Source organism: Macrotis lagotis, chromosome 8, assembly GCF_037893015.1.
Source record: "Macrotis lagotis isolate mMagLag1 chromosome 8, bilby.v1.9.chrom.fasta, whole genome shotgun sequence".
Lineage (NCBI taxonomy): Eukaryota > Metazoa > Chordata > Mammalia > Peramelemorphia > Peramelidae > Macrotis > Macrotis lagotis.
The window spans coordinates 106,837,092-106,853,694 of record NC_133665.1 but is presented as its reverse complement, the minus strand read 5'-3'; the positions used below and the strand labels follow the sequence as shown (position 1 = coordinate 106,853,694).

At 45.2% G+C, this 16,603-nt stretch overlaps 1 protein-coding gene across 1 annotated transcript; it reads right to left on the bottom strand.

The window, feature by feature from the left end:
- Positions 1-653: 653 nt before the first annotated feature.
- On the bottom strand, positions 654-9,994 carry GNAT1 (G protein subunit alpha transducin 1). The gene is made up of 8 exons (XM_074196047.1): positions 9,889-9,994; positions 5,764-5,806; positions 5,379-5,520; positions 4,417-4,574; positions 3,077-3,205; positions 2,418-2,547; positions 1,665-1,818; positions 654-844 (listed from the first exon to the last, which is right to left on the bottom strand). Exons 1-8 carry the CDS (start codon positions 9,992-9,994, stop codon positions 654-656), a joined length of 1,053 nt encoding a protein of 350 aa, XP_074052148.1.
- Positions 9,995-16,603: the final 6,609 nt, after the last annotated feature.

Genomic DNA, 16,603 nt, shown 5'->3' with positions numbered 1-16,603 from the left:
GACTGAAATCTTAAAGAGCTATGGACGTAAGAAGTGCGTATCCCTAGACAGCCTAGCTTCTGAGGCCAAGATCCTAGCTTCTCTAAGTTTCATAGCTCCTCCAGCACAGTGCTCCCCACCCACAGTAGGTTCTCTGTGCAAAATTCTGGTGAAATGAATGATGGAGGGCTGCAGGAAGGTCCATAGTCTGGGCAGAGTCTGGAGAGAGAGAAAAAGGGAGAGTCAGGTGTGTGTGTGTGTGTGTGTGTGTGTGTGTGTGTGTGTGTGTGTGTGTTTTAGGGGGAGTCTCCTGGCCCTACAGAGAGCCCCTTATGGAGAGAAAGGAGAGTCAGGTGCATGTCTGTGTGTGTGTGTGGGTGTCTATTGGGGGGTCTCATGACCTACAGAGCCTCTTTTGTCCCATGTGGGAGTGGTTCTGGAAAGGAGAGCCAAGGAAGCCAGGAAGGTCTGAGAGGGAGCATGAGAGCAATGTCCAAGCCCTAGTCCCTCCTGGTCGGTGTCCAGGGCAAGATCAGGGCTCCCAGCAGATGGGCAGCATCGTGGCCAGCCGGTTGGGGTGCCCCAGGTCCGAGAGGGTCATTGCAGAGAATCAGTGGAGGTTTGGGGTCAGGGCCTATGAGAAGGGGAGGGGGCGGGATGGGGGGCTCACCAGCTTAGAAGAGACCGCAGTCCTTCAAGTTCTCCTTGATGATGATGTCGGTGACCGCGTCAAAGACGAACTTGACGTTCTGGGTGTCTGTGGCGCAGGTCATGTGTGAGTAAATCTCCTTCACATCTCGCCGCATGTTCAGCTCCAGGAATTGTAGCTTAATGTAGTTCCCTGCATCCTCATAGGTGTTGGGGCCTGAGGGGATCCCGATGGAAAGGGCCTGTGGACTCTGATAGGGCTCGCTCCCAGCACCCTGCCCCTGCCCAGTCCTCCCAAATGGCCTTAGAGCCCAAGGGTTAGAAGGGGGTGGGGGCGGAGGAGTCAGGGATGGGAGAAGAGGAGGGTGCAATGTGGGGGGCAAGAGGAGGCAGGTAGGAAGGAGTCAGGGAAGGATAACGGAGGAGTTAGGAGTGTGTGTGTGTGTGTGTGTGTGGGGAGTTAGGGATGGAAATAGAGGGCTGAGGATGAAGGCTAGGGATGAAGGGTCAAGCGCTGGAGGGAAAGAATGCAAGATGTAAGGTCAAGGCTGACTTGGAGTTGGGTAGGACTTGGGAAGGCAGGAGATGGTAAGAGATGAGACTGGAAAATAAGAGAAGGGCTCAAGGATAGAGAGTGGGACATAAGGATAGGATGTCTAAGATGGGGTGAGAACGTTTGGGAGAGGAATGGTGGAGTCACTGCTGAGAGGGTTCAAGGATGGAAATTAAGAACTAAGAATGGAGAAGGAAAGTCATAATCAAGTTTCAGGACTATGTAGAAAGTCATCCACCCTTCCAAATCTCCTCAGCCCCATGTCTCCTACAAAGGAGTCTGGAGATAAATGAGGACCATAGGCTGGTGAGGAGTTTGGTGTAGATGGCCTGCCATCTTGTGGTCAAACATGGAACACATGTTTGAAGTGAGGGCAAAGAAGATTCCCCTGGCAGAACCTGAACTTGGGAGTCTGCTTTGCTCCTAGCAGCCCAGGGAGGACTGTGGGGCTAAGGGTTTGGCAACTGGGCTAGGCCTCTCTCACCATCATAGTCAGGGAAGCAGATGCTGAGATGGGCCTTCTTAATCTTCTCGGTGAAAACATCCTTTTTGTTAAGGAACAAGACGATGGAGGTTGTAGCAAAGTAACGATGGTTACAGATGCTGTTGAACAGGTGGAGACTCTCATGCATCCGGTTCTAGGGGCAGGAGTAGAGAGATAACAGGTTGGGTGCTGGCAGGGTCTTAACTAGGAATTCTGGAGCCCAGAGAAAAATTCATTTGAAGGGAAAAGATAGGATCTTAGGGTACAAGTTCCTGTGAGGGAAGAGAGCTGGTTATTGAGGATGGGTGGGACAAGCTTCAGGTTTCCTTTCTCTAAGAAGGAAAAGTGCCAAGGTATGCCCTATGAGAGTCATGTCCATGGGTTCCCAGGACAATCTGTCCTGAATAGGTGAAGGCATGATAGGAAATAGGGATCCAGGCCCAGAGTCTGGTCTAATTGCCTACTCATCTCTGACACCTGACCCCCAATTCCTGATTATCAGGCAGAGGGCAGCAGATGGAGTGACTATTGGGAGCATAGGGGGAGTCCATGGGAAAAAAGTCTCATGGCAAGGGCCCCTAAGTATCAGCTAATTTAGCTAGGTGAAGGACAATGGACAGAGGACCATAAGATGCAGGGAAAGACTGAAAGATCAAAAGGGAAGAACATCCTGATAATAACCATTGACTGAACCCCCAAATCTCCCAAGGTCTTTCTCTCAGGTTAGGGACTTCTATAAGGGTCTATACTAACCACTTCATCATCTTCCACAAGCACCATATCGTAGGCACTGAGAGCAGCAATGAAGATAATGCAGGTGACACCTTCGAAGCAGTGTATCCATTTTTTTCTCTCTGAGCGTTGGCCACCCACATCAAACATCCTGTCGGAGAACAGTGCACCTTCTGGGATCCCACTCTCAAATTTATGGACCCCAGCTTCCTCTATCCTTCACCAGAGGAGGAGGGGCCTGACTCTCAGAAAACAAGCAGTAAATATTTAGTGATCTCCAATTTTGTTTAAGGAATCTCTACCCCAGTGTCTGAGATTTGGGAGGCAGGGGGAATTCATAAAGGGAGGCCTATAGAGAAGAAATAGAGATGGGGATTGTTATGGATGGTGATCCAAGGTTCAATGAGAGGGATGGAGTGTTACAGGCAGGACATAAGGGAGGCAGGGTGAGAGCTCAGGGAAGTAGATGAAGGTCTTAGGGAAATATGGGAGGATCCAGAGATGGAAATTCACTGGAAAGATAAAAGACTCAGGGACCTAAGAAGGGCATTGAAGACTCAGGGACAGGGTTGGAGAGGTCAGGCATGTGGGATGGAAGTTCAGTGAAGAGACAGAGGGCTCAGGAAAGGAACAAAGTTTCAGGAAGGGGGATGGAAGCTCACTGAATTTGGCCTCCTTACCTGAAGTTGAGATCCTTGAAGGAGAATTGGGTCTCAATGATGCCTGTTGTCTTGACTCGGGACCTCAGCACATCTTGCTCAGTGGGCACATAACCCGGGGTCACCAGTCGCTCCAGGTCTGAGAGGTAGCTGACCAAAGGGATAACCATATGGGGTTGGCATGGACTCCTAGAAACAGGACTGGGGGATGTTCTTGGGTCTCTGCTTGGAGACTCAGGGGAGACTTTGGGGGATATCTGAGCTGGGTATTAGGGATAGGGAATGGGAATTGGATTCAGACCTCCCTGGTAAGGATAGTCCTTCCTCCTATGCAAGCTGTCACTTTCTCTGCAATTTTTGTATGTAAGTATGTATGGGTGATAGAGTGGAGAGAAACCTGGCCTCGGATCCCAGAAGAGTTAAGTTCATGGCCAGTAGGGATGGTCATGGAGCATGTGACCAAAGATTGTCTTCTCTGGATTCTGAATTCCTTGCCTCTATTCTCTCCTCTCTCCATACAGATCTGATCCTGCCAGTCTCCAACTCAGAAGTTCCAGGTTGTTCCTCATTGCCAATAGTTTAGTGTGCTCCAGATTCATCCAACTATTCAATTTTGGCATCTTTTCTTTACTCAACCTTCCCCTTGGCTTCCCCTTTCCTCCCCTCCCTTCAGTTGAAACCTCCCTTCTTTCAATATCCTTCTCAGGTCATTTCAACACATACCCCAAAAAAGTAAAAGGGATTTCTATTGCACTGCTCAGTCCTTTCCTTTTATGCTCTCACATTATCTCATAGCTTTTTTTCATACATCTTATACTACCTTGTTTAACTAGGTCTTTGAGGAGAATTGTCAGTTTTCATCTTTGTATTCCTGAAACCAAGTTAGGGTCCTTCCTATAATTGTTATTTTATAAATGTCTAGTCAATCAGTAAGCATTTATTAAATACTTGCTCAGTTCCAGGCATAGTGCTAAGCAACAGAGGTACAAAGAAAGGGAGAAATATGGCCTCTGCCTTCAGGGAGCTCATCCTCTAATGGGGCAGAAAGCCATTATATCACTATCTATATCTATATCTATATCATCTATCTCTTTCTATCCATCCATCCATCCATCCATCCATCTATCCATCTATTTATCTATCATCTATCTATCTATCTATCTATCTACCTACCTACCTACCTATGAACTATGAAATATAATCTTAGCATTTGTGGTAAGATTGCTGTTTAAATTTAATTGGTTTGGGGCAGCAGCTAGACCCTGAGGCCTTGGATCCTGATCTGGGCCAATCTCCTGACTTGGGGAGCCCTAGCCTCTCTGTCCCCCACATCTAATCCCTGGTGGGGCCTGGGAACTCACTATCCTGCAGAGTCATTGAGTTGGTATTCAGAGGCTCTGTCAAAGCAGGCCTGGATGCCTGTATCCTTCCACAGCCGTTGAATGATGTCAGACATTTCCTTGGGCATTGTGCCTTCCTCAATGGTGTCTGCCATATGCATTAGCTTCCTTGCATCATCCTGGGGATAATTAAGGTCATGGTCAGAACTCACAGGGGTGGAGGTTGGGGTAGACAGGGAAAGAGGGATTGAAAAATCAAAGAATCAAAGAAGGGGTGAAAGGTGAGTAGTAGAGGCTGGGAAAGGGATTAGGATGGGAAAAGGGAGTAAACCTTCTCTCTGATGAATTAACTATAGCCCTCCTAGAATTCACTTATCTAACCCAGTGATTCTTCTTCTACCCTTCCTTTTTTGGAATGACCTAGCCCCTGGACTCTACAACCCAAGCTCCCAGATCCATCTCCTGGGTAACCTGCTTCAGGTATCCCTGCCTTCCTTCACTTCCCAGGTATCCTGACCCTCATACTCCCTGAATTAACCAACCCAATCCCTTCTGGGGCTCTTCTCTTATATATGGCCCTATCAATGCCTTTCTGAACTCCCCTAATCCAACTGGATGACCCAGACCAAAGGTTGATTCCCCCAAGTGCATTTAACCAACTACCCAACCTCATCCCATGATCCAGATCCTACCTAACTGTCCAAAGGGTCCCTGCTGAGCACCTTTTTGAGAACTCAGGCTACCCTCCTCCCAAATTTGACAAATTAAAAAGAGTATTGACTTGGATGATGAATGGTTTTGAGTACTCTTTCTGGGCCTCTGTTTCTTTTCTGGAAAATGAGGGGTTGGACTCAATGACCTCTATAGCCTCTTCAAAACATGAAACTGTGATTATACCGGTTACATCCTTGGCTCCCAGGCTGCATTTCTCTACTAGTAATTCTGTTTGCCCCTAACCTATGCCTGCTAAATCTGAACCTTACTTGTCTGGCCGAATCTCCGTACTGGATGTTGAGGGTTGTCATAGCCCGGACAATGGCCAGAATGGACTGCAGTGTGTTGCCATAAATGATGGCTATAAATTCCAGGCACTCCTCCAGGGAGTAACCATCTTGATGGATAATTCTGGGGGCAGCCAAGAAAGAGAAGGATCAACAGTAGGCTGGAGTCAGGTCCAACATGGGGGGTCTGGGGTAGGAAAATGGAATTGCTAGTGGTGATTGCAGGGAGTGAAGTAGGGGTAGCTATACATGTGTGCACAGAATGGGCATCTATGGGGTCTTCTATTTTACAATGCAGGCCTTTCCTAGAGGATGGTGCTCAGGAGGGTGGAGGGAGGAGGGAAAGTGCATAAGGAGAGACACTCACTTCATCTGCTTAACGATAGTGCTTTTTCCAGATTCACCAGCCCCTAGAGACAGAAATACAAATCTACTGTGAACTCCTGAGGCTATGTCCCCCTAGGAGGGCTGTGTTACCTGTGTTTGTTAACCCCTAATGCTATGGACTCAGTGAATGCTACTTGAGTGAAGGTCTCAAGTTGATGGACAGGGTGAACTCAAAAAACAATTGGAGGGGTAGCTAGGTGGCACAGTGGATAGAGCACCGGACCTGGAATCAGGAGGACCTGAATTCAAATCCGACCTCAGGCACTTAATAATTTCCTAGCTGTGTGGCCTTGGGCAAGCCACTTAACACCATTGCCTTGCAAAAAAAAAAAAACTGAAAAAAAATTGGAAAGAAGATGGAGAATGCTAGACCTTGAGACAAAGACTGTCCCCCAAGCCAGTTGAACTGGCTCCAAGAGGTCCATGGCAGGGCTAAGTAACCCAAGGATTATTCCCTCCCCAGGGAAAGGGTATCCAGGGTACTAAACCCTCAGGGAAGGTGTGTAGGACCTAGTGCTCCTCCCACCCACTCTACTGGGTCAGGACAAGGGTGAGGTGGGGTGTCTGGCCAAGGATCACCCTGAGAGGTTAAGAGGGGATTAACTTCTTTCTGGACTGGGCCTTGGGATCTGGGTAGATTGGAGACATGGGGGCAGGGAGAAAAGGAAAGCAGGATTAGAAATGAAAGAAAAGGAAGGAAGGATGGAGGAAGGAAAGAATTAAAGAAAGGAAGGAAGGAAGAAAGAAAAATAGCTAGATAGCTAGGTAGATAGAGTATTTAGTAAACTCTAAGTATGTTACAGAAAGAATACTAACCCAAGGGGATACGAATACAAGCAAAAAAAGATGGTCTCTACCCCCATATTCTCTCTCTCTCTCTCTCTCTCTCTCTCTCTCTCTCTCTCTCTCGAAATCAGAGTTAAGTGATTTGCCCAGGGTGACATAGCTAGTAGGTATCTGAGGCTGGATTTGAATTCAGATCCTCCTGACTCCAGGCCTGGTATTCTAACCACTGTGCCACCTAACTTACAGTCTAACAGAAGTGGTAGTGGCAGGGGGAAGGATATAGGTGGAACAGAGTGAGGTCTGTACACTGATTAGAGCCATCAGTGACCAAGACCTCTAATCCAGTCCAATGTTGATTTGTGTCTATTGGGGTTTTAAAGGGGCATAGTATGGGGGAGGGCAATTTGGACAGAGTTAATGGGATCAGTGGGTTTAGCCTCCTACTATCCCTGAACCTCACTTCTGTTCCCCCCCGACCAGAGTATTGTCTTGTTATTATCTTGAGGAAATGCTGAGATTTCACATTATTCACCTACAGCTAGCTAAAGAGTTGGACTTGGAGTCAGGAAAAACTGAGTTTGAAAGTTAACTCAGGTATACACTAGTGTGTGCTCCTGAGAAAGTCACTTCACCTCTGTTTGCCTCAGTTTCCTCATATGTAAAATGGCAGCACTGAAAGCACCTACCTGACAATGGTTCTGTGAGGGTCAAATGAGATAACAATTGTTAAGCCCTTACATATATGTTAGTACATAAATGTTAGCTTTGATTCTTATTATTAAAATCACTTTGCCAACCTCTAAGATATTATTGTTATTATTAATTCAAAATCTCATTGTGCTAAATAAAGAAATTTTAGCCCAGCTGACTTGATTCCCATCTGTATGTGGTGGGGTGGGGGGGAAATGTCCTTGTGGTACTAAGATGACCTTGGGCTCTCAAGGGCTTTGCCAAAGGAAGGGAAGTGCTAACAATTTCTACTAGGGTGGAAGGGACCACCATGTGACAAACAGAGCTGGCTGTCCCAAGACCATCCCAGCTGAGAAGGGAGAGGCTGGCCACTAAGTGATGAATTCTCTGGCCCTGGTGACCCATGAAACAATACAACAAACATACTCTGGGAATGTGTGTGTGGGGGAGCCAAACCTTTGTAACTTAACACCCAATGCATTTTAAATGTCCTTGGGGAGTTGGGCTCACTGAAGAGTCCTGTAGGGACCACAGTGAAATGAAGATCTGAGGCTCATAGGAGCTTAGAGTTGGAAGGGACCCTGGAGGCCAACTAGTCCAACCTCCTTAGGTTACTGAGCCTGCCGGAAGGGAAGTGACTGGCCCAAGGTCATGTGAAGATCATGGACAGAAATACGGCAGTTCTGACCCCAAATCCAATACTCTTACCCCTTTAGTAGGTCAAATCCTTCTCTAGGGTTATGACTACCTCTGATGTATCTGTTTCATGAGAGGATTTGTTTAGTGTTCAGTCGTGTCTGACTCTTTGTGACCCTGTTTGGAGTTTTCTTAGCAAAGATAATGGAATAGCTTGCTTCTTCCTTCTCCAGCTCATTTTAACAGATGAGGAAACTGAGGCTAACAGACTTGACCAGGGTCACGTAGTTAGTGTCTGGCTGGATTTGAACTCAAGAAGATGAGAGAAAGCTAGTTTAGAGGTCAGTACTCTATTCACTGTACCACCTAGCTGATGTAGAGGAATTTACTTAAAGTGAGGTAACTTTTTATTCTTATTAAAAAAGAATTCTTCACTTTACAAAAGGACACTACCTAAAGCACCCTCTTTACAGAGTTGTACCCCAGTGGTGCATTTAATTGTTTATTTACAAATTGGATTGTCTGCATACAGTTACACGGGTGCCCAGAGAACTGTCAGATTTTAAGACTAGGCTTTGTTACTCGTTGTGTGACCTCTGGCAATTCAGTTGATCTCTCTCTGTGCCTCACTAACCTCTTATCTAAAAATTAAGAAGTTGGCCAGAAAGGTTTCTAAAATGTCTTTTGGTTCCAACATGCTATGATAATGCTCAGGATGTCCTCATCTATAAAATGAGGATAATAATCCCTGCCCTGAGTCCCAAACGAATAACCAATATGAACATACTCCATAAACTGAAATGTCCATAGATGCATGGTGGCTTGGTATTTTTGAGTTATAAACCTGATTTATGTTGAAGTTCCAAGCTAGAAGAACCTTAAAATGCTATGTATGCTTAATATACTACATAAACATTATCTCTAGGTCTTGAGTTTTTGTGGGGAAATTTTGAGTTTTGTAGGTTGTGGGAACCTAGGCAGATGAGATTTACCTCTAAATTATTTGAGAGCTTAACTAACTTTCCCAAGGTCACATAGCTGGGAAATGAGAAGTGAGATTTGAACCCCATTATTCCCAATGCCAATTAGGTCTATCTATTCACCGCAAACTACTTTGCTCTTCATTTTCCATCTGTTAAGGACTTAATTTATAGTTGTTGATTTGAATGAATTTGAATAGAAATGGGAGGCACCCTAGAATACAGAAGGGGTCTTAGAGATGATCTAATCTGTCCTTATTGTGATGAGGAAGAAAATGGGATCATGGAGGGAGAGGGAGTTAGTTGCCTGGAATCCCACAGCCTATTTGAGATTGAGTTGGTGGTGGCACCCAGGTCTCCTTACTTATATTTTTAGGAGCTTGGAGATGGTTTCAGGTAGAGCCTCTGGAACTCCCAGCAACCCCACAGAAGACATGCAATCTTTGGGAGAAGGGCCAGGGATGATAGGTACCATGATTAGATTAATGGAGCACCTCTGTTTTTCCATCTATTCATTCATTGATTTAGTCAGTGAACATTTTGGAGTGTCTGTTATATACTTAATCTTATGGCAGAGGTAGTCTAGATTTATCAGATAGCTTAAAGGGTAATTATTCTTTTTTTGCAAAATGTCCTCAAGTAGACTTGGGGGTAGAATTATCCACTTTACAAAAGCTTCTCCGGTTTAGAGACTATTACTTATTTTACCAAAAAAAAAAGCTTTCCCCCCTCCAGATAGAGTCCTTTAGAACTCCCATGTACAATATTTGGAATGTGCTTCTGTTGTCATCAAGTTGTTTGGGTTTTCACAAATCATATAAAAGGAAGGGAGTTTGGAATCCTGGCCCGTTCCTGATAGCAGGAACTCCTTTGACCAGATTTCCTTTCATTGAAGTCATATGGTTTCCTTGCCATGTAATTAATTTATTTCCTCCCTGTCAGCTGGGAGAGCTTACCCACTCCCACCTCCCCAGATATACTGAAGATCCCTGCCCCAGGGGCCCTCAGTTTACCCAGAAGAAGCAACTTCACTGTTCTGGCATCTTTCTCAGCATCTTCCTTCAGTTTCTTTTCCAATTCCCTCGAATGCTTCTCCTCAGCACTGGCTCCAGCCCCCATCTTCCTAGTAGGGCTGGGGAAAGAGGGTGGTTTGAAAATGTGAACCAAACTCTTCTGAGGAGATGGGGGCCTTCAAATCACGGGCTTAGCCCGGGGCCCCTGGCCCTCTTTCCTGATGCCCTCTTGGTCCTGGGAAGTTCAAGGACAGAGTGAGAAGGGCCCTTCCATACCTCCTTCCCTGCTGGGGACTGCTTAGCAGGATTTAGGGGCAAAGGGGCTCCCTGGGAACCAATCAGAGCCAAGGACAGGTGAATCGGCTCAGGAAAGCCCCTGTTCCCTTCCTCCCCCCCAGCACTAATCAGACAGTGGCCCTGGCCCCAATCCCTTACAAGCTGACTCTGTGCTTTCCCCCCTTAGCTCCAATCTGGGGGCCAGGAAGGTGAAGCATCTTCCTTCTCAATCCTGGAGAGAGAAGCTTCCCCTGTTGACAAAGAAATTGTTTTTTCTGGGTGCATCCTGAACCCTTAGCACAAAGCTTTGTACATAGCAAGTAAATACTTAATAAATACTTTTTTTCATTCATTTGTTAGGAGAAGCCAGAACTAACCTTGAGCCTGGACTCCACTCCCTTCCCTGCACCACCCCCAGAGACCTCCCTGGAACTTTGCAGAGACAGAAGGAACAAATCTGGAGCTCAGAGACATCCAGGTTGAAGAAGCCCTATATCCCCTATCCTTCTTCTTGCCTTCAACAAAATGGTGGCAGATGGAGTCTTCTTTATCCCCCACCTGCACCCCAAGGTGCTCATGGGACATGTACTTGGATGCCTTTCTCTTGGACTCCTTCCTGGGGGTGAGAGGCCATGATTAAGTGCATAGATTCTCCTCCCCCCAAGGGGGCCCACGTACAACCCGGAGAAGGCATGGGAAGGATAGACCCAAGCTTCATCTCCAGGGAGTGCTCTAGCTTGTGGGAAGAAATATGTTACAGACATAGAAATAATTCCATTGGTAGCAACATGATCCTCCAGGATGGGCAGACCCTTAGCTAACACAGACTGAGGCTCTTCCTAATTTGGTGCAACTGTCATCCATGTTATCCCCAGAATATCAAGGATCCACCCAATAAATGGGAGGCTTCCTCTGGTTCTTTTAATATTTTGAGGGCTCAACATTTGGATAGTCCATCTGGCGACTCTCAATCTTGATACATGCCTTTTCCTAAAACACAAGTTCTTGGTAATGCCTCTTCTTTCTGTCCCTTCTTTATTTTTTCCAACACATAAACATTGCACAGATATTTACTTTATGAAGAACACCATGCTGGTGATTAAATATGGAAATATTTGAACATGATTATGCATGTACAACCTATAATAGATTCCTCACTGTCATGGGGAGGGAACAATGGTACCTCAAAATCTTACAAAAAGATGAATGCTGGAAGCTATTTTTGCATGTAATTGGAAAAAATAAAATAACATTTAAAAAAGAACACTATGTTAGGTGCAGGGGAAGATATCAGATATGATCCCCATCTTCATTGAGCTTACAGTTTCTAAGAAGGCTATGACATAAATAAATTCAATCTTTTGATGGATACTTTGATGGATGTATTTCAATGAGGAACACTGAAACTCCTTCATGTCTTCTCATTCTGAGTTACACTTGTCCATGTCCACCCATTGACCCTCCATAGGGGCTCTACCATTAGGGCAGCTAGGTGGTAAAGTAGATGGAGAATCAGTCCTGAGGTCAGGAGGGCCAGAGTTCAAATCTGGCCTCAGACACTTTATACTTACAAATTGTGTGATTGCTTCGCATCCAGGGTCATCTCCAGTCATCCTGATTCATGGACCCAGATGGCTCTGGAGGATAAAGTGAGGCTGGTACCTTAGCACAGCACCCCTTCATTCTAATCCAATTCCCTTGCTTGTCTTGGCATCACTTTTTTGATGTCATGAGCTTTTTTGAAAATGAAGGACCAAACATTGTCATCACCAATAGGAAAGAAACCCTCCTCTAGTTCTTTTGGCATTGCATGAACACCAGAGGAGCTGACATTGGTTCATGATCAGACCACTTTCCTTTTGGGTCAAATCTCTTTAGTTGGCATTCTCTGATAAAAATTTTTGGCAATAAGCAAATTTCTTACATGTTTTAGTCAGGTATATGTGGCATCCTGTCTATATGCAGCATGATCTTTCCATTGTCCTTTGGTGTATTTGTCACTTGGATTTTCTCCAGATCAAGGCACTCTAGTATTTTTTTGGGAAGCCATAAAACACAATAATTTTGGCAGTAGTAAACAAGAGTATTTTCCTAAATGGAATCCTACAAGACTATAGACTCATAGATTATAGGACTAGAGTCAAATCCTCTAGTTTTACAAAGGAGAGAGAGAGAAAGTGACTCATCTAAGATCATATTGGAAATAATTGGCAATGTTGGGATTCCAGTGTGGATACCCCAACCCATATATGGATTGTATACTTTTGTCACAACTGACTAGTCAGGTTGACTTTCTTCCAGTTCTGATTTTGTTCTCAGTATTGATATGGGGTATGACCTTTGGATTCTTCTGCTTTCTGTGACTCAGTTTCACTATCTGAAAAATGAGAAGTTTGTACTCATAGTTTCTGCTTACTCTTCTGTTGGGTTAACTTCCTATCATGACCTCAATGGACTTGTCTTCTTACTGAAGAACCTATAGTAACCACTAGAGGGCACCAAGTGTTCAGAGACAGTCCCTAAGAGTTAAGCTAGCTTCAATTTACACAATCACTCCACTTTCACCCTAAAAAAAGTTGGCTGTGAGCTGAAATTTCTGAAAACTGAATCTTGTCTTCCTCTGATACTCATTGGAGAGACGCCATAGTTTTTTTTAAGAGGATTTCCTCTTCCCTTGTCTCATTGACTCATCTAAAATCAGATACTATTAAATTAAAGAAGCTCAGATTCATAGGATCACAAATAAATTGCTAGAAAGGACAAATGAGGCCACCTAGCCCTCATTTTACAAATGAGGAAACAAAGTCTCAGAGATTCCTCCAAGGTCACTGGTACCAAACAGAAGGGTTGGAACTCATATCTATGTCTTTTGGCTTTCATTTTTGGGCTCTTTCCATTATTCTCTGGGGTGGCAGGGAGGGCTTCCTGACTCTTGCTATCGTCACTTCCAGCCTCTGCCCCACCTTCTCTCATATAAATTGGGAATTAAGTTCAGCAGATACTACTGGAGAAAGCAGTGTTAGACTGGCTCTTACCAAAGCTTCATTATGACCCAGTGGGAGGGCACTGGAGTTTGAACTATAGACTGAACAATGCCCACAAACTCTCCCATAGACCACAGGCACAATAAGGGAGGAAGGAGACCCAAAACCCACTGTCCCTCTTTCCTCTTTAATCACTCTCTCCAAACTGTCTTTCCCCACCATGGCCTCCAAATACTTGCTCTGATTCTTCAGTGGGCTAGGTCACCTCTCTGTGCTTCAGTTTTCCTATCTGTAAAATGAATAGGTTGAACTAGATGTCTCTAAGGGGCAAAGAACCTGGCTTCAAATCCCACTTTTGCTGTTTATTGCCTCCGTGACCCTGAATAACTCACTCTTCCTTAGCCTCAGTTTCTCCAACTGTAAAATCAGGGTGTTAGAGGAGGTGGTTTTTGTAGTTCCCTTAAACTCTAAATTTCCAGTCCATGCAGAGACTTGGGCTGGGACCCCTTCCATCTCTACATCCATGATCTTAGAATTCTATTCTGACTTGACAAATATATGCTGAACACCAAAAAGAAGTTTTGTTTTGTTTTTTTTAGTTTTTTTTTGCAAGGCAAATGGGGTTAAGTGGCTTGCCCAAGGCCACACAGCTAGGTAGTTATTAAGTGTCTGAGACCGATTTGAACCCAGGCACTCCTGACTCCAGGGCCAATGCTTTATCTACTGCACCACCTAGCCGCCCCCAAGAAGTTTTAAGTAAAATTTTTTTTAGGGAAGAATGTTACTTTACACTGAAGAATGGTCTACAAGCAACTTCACCTGTTGAAAGCCTCCCCAGCTTTTAAATGACAATTTCAACGCCCTTCCTTCCAGAAGCCTTCCCTCATCTCCCTATGACTTACTACCTTTCCCTTCAGACCTCACATAGCACTTGAATCAAAGGCCTTGAATGCTTCTCCCTTTTTATTTTTGGACCAGACTTGTGATTTCATTTATCAGTGTAGGAGGCTCCTGGTGATAAACCTCTTGCACCAAAGCAGACCTCAGCAATTTGTAGTTTCAGAAAGCTGCCCAGGGTCTTGTCTGAGGTATCATCAGTCAGTAGGTAATAAAAAGAAGACTGGAACCCAGGTCTTCCTGACTTCAAAGATAGCTTTCTATCTACTATGCAAGGGACTGTCCCTTGACCACCTTTATTATATATTATTGGGTATTATCAGCCTCTAAATATCATTATCTCTGTCTTTATCCATCTTTGCTCAGTGGAAGGAGAGCTAGAGTTGGGTTCCAATCTTGTCTCTGACACCATTGTTGGGCACGTTACTTCCCACATCTGGTCTTCAGTTTCCATTTTGAAATAAAATTGGACTAGATTCAGTCTAAGGTCCTTTTCAATTCTTTTTATTCAAGGCAATGGGGTTAAGTGGCTTGCCCAAGGCCACACAGCTAGGCAATTGTCTGAGGTCGGATTTGAACCCAGGTACTCCTGACTCCAAGGCCAGTGCTCTATTCACTGAGCCACCTAGCTGCCCCTCACTGTGCCACCTAGCCACCCCTAGTCCTTTTCAGTTCTAAATCCCATGACATCCCCTACCCCCTTTGCCAGATTTCAAGCTCCATGAGGGGGCAGGGATTGCTCTTAATTCTGTGGAAAGTTGTTGCTCTCTTTGTCCCCATAGTAGGTTCTCAATAAAAGTTCACTGGATTAAAGTCTGGACTGTTCACACACACACACACACACACACACACACACACACACACACACACACACACCCACCACTACCACTAACACCAACTTTCTTCCTTTGATCTGGAAGCATTCTCAGTACCTGCTTCTCCTTACCTCAATATCCAGAGATCCTCCCGTGCCATGGAATCAACAGTAGTCCTCTGCTTGAGGTGCCTCAGTTCTCTACTATGATAATATTTAGCTTCTTTGATTGACCTAATCTTTCCTCAGGGGGACAAGTTGATGACCTACTGTAATGTGCCAATGCATCAAGGTCTGTTTGTGTGTGTGTGTGATGTGTGTATGTGACAGAGAGACAGAGAGTATAAGAGACAGAAAAACAGAGATAGAGCAACAGAGATAGGCAGAGGGATAGAGACAGAGAGAGACAGAGAGAGGAGGGAGGGTAGGAGAGAGACGGAGAGCAGAGAGAGTGCTGTTATATAAATATGGGGAATACCTTTCACATATGGAGAAGGGGCTAGTGATAGAGAGCTCAGAGCATAGCCCAGACCCTGATGTCAGACGATCTTGATTTGTACCCTGACTCTGAAACTTCCCTGCTGTTACTGGGCATTTTGCTTCTTCTAAGACTCAGTTTCTTTATGGGATCAATCCTAATGACAGGTCTTGCCCTACCTCCCTGTACAGGGTTACTGCAAGGAGAAACATTTTGTGAAGCTGCAAGTGCTAAGGAGGAAGCCTCCAGGTGTGGGAAGGGAGCCTAGGGAGACCCCTGTTCAAATCTTTCTTCCACCCCTCCAGGCTGGGACCCTGGGACATGTCAGGTCACTTAATCTCTGAGTGTTATAGATCTCTCTCTTACTGACCAACATTGGTCGGATCTTCCTAGCTCAATAAGACTACAAGTTCAATCCCTGCTCCAGTAATGGGCCCTAGTGACATTGGAGGGTGGATGTCTGAATGTTGTAGAGGTTTACTGACCTAGTCTTAAAGAGCTGGGAAAGGTCCCATGAAACCGATACGGAGGTATGTGAATGAAGCAAGTTTCCCAGTGGAAATAGTCCTGGATCAGGGGTCAGAGAACATAAGTACAAATGCTACTTACCAGTTGTCTGACGAGGCAAAATTATGCCTGAGCAAAGATCCCTTCTACAAGGATTTAATCATTTGTTCAGTGTTTACCTGTGCCCAGTGCTGGAGGTCCAAAGGAAAAAAAAATCAAACAGCCCGTCCTCAAGGAGCTTAACATTCTTTTGGGGCAAATGGTCATTCAGTTTGTCTCAGAAGACCTCTAAGGAGGCAGCCTATTTCATGATGGGACAGCTCTAAATTGCTAGGAAAAGTTGGAGTTTTTTTCCTTTAAGTTGAAATCTGTTTGCCACTTGAACCCAGCTCCTGGTTCTGCCCTTTGAAATCAAGCAGAAAATAAACCTAATCCTTTCCTACAGGATAGCCCTCAAATGCTTGAAAGTAATTTCCCTCAGACTCCCTTAAATCCTCATCTTCAGGATAAATACTCTCCCTTGATTTAAAGGCAGGTCAGTCACCCTGGGCCTTGGCATCCGCATCCTTCCTTCAATGTGAAGTTTAGATTCCTGAGGGAAATGTAGTAGTAAGATACTTTAGTGTGAGGCCGGCCCCAGGAGTCTCTTCTCCAGAGGCCACAGGACAGGACCCCTTCAGTATTCTGTGCTCTCTGGGGCTGAGGTCTGATTGCCGGAGAAATGACAGCAGTGAGTCCTAAGGGCTGGGTGAAGGAAAA

What these genes read in the sequence shown, in the direction of transcription:
- GNAT1 (XM_074196047.1), bottom strand. Translation starts at nt 9,994, where the DNA reads ATGGGGGCTGGAGCCAGTGCTGAGGAGAAGCATTCGAGGGAATTGGAA. An exon ending in AGTGAAGTTGCTTCTTCTGG is followed by an intron (nt 5,807 to 9,888) that starts GTAAACTGAGGG and finishes TTCTGTCTCTAG; the next exon opens with GGGCTGGTGAATCTGGAAAA. An exon ending in CTGCTTCCCTGACTATGATG is followed by an intron (nt 845 to 1,664) that starts GTGAGAGAGGCC and finishes GGATCCCCTCAG; the next exon opens with GCCCCAACACCTATGAGGAT.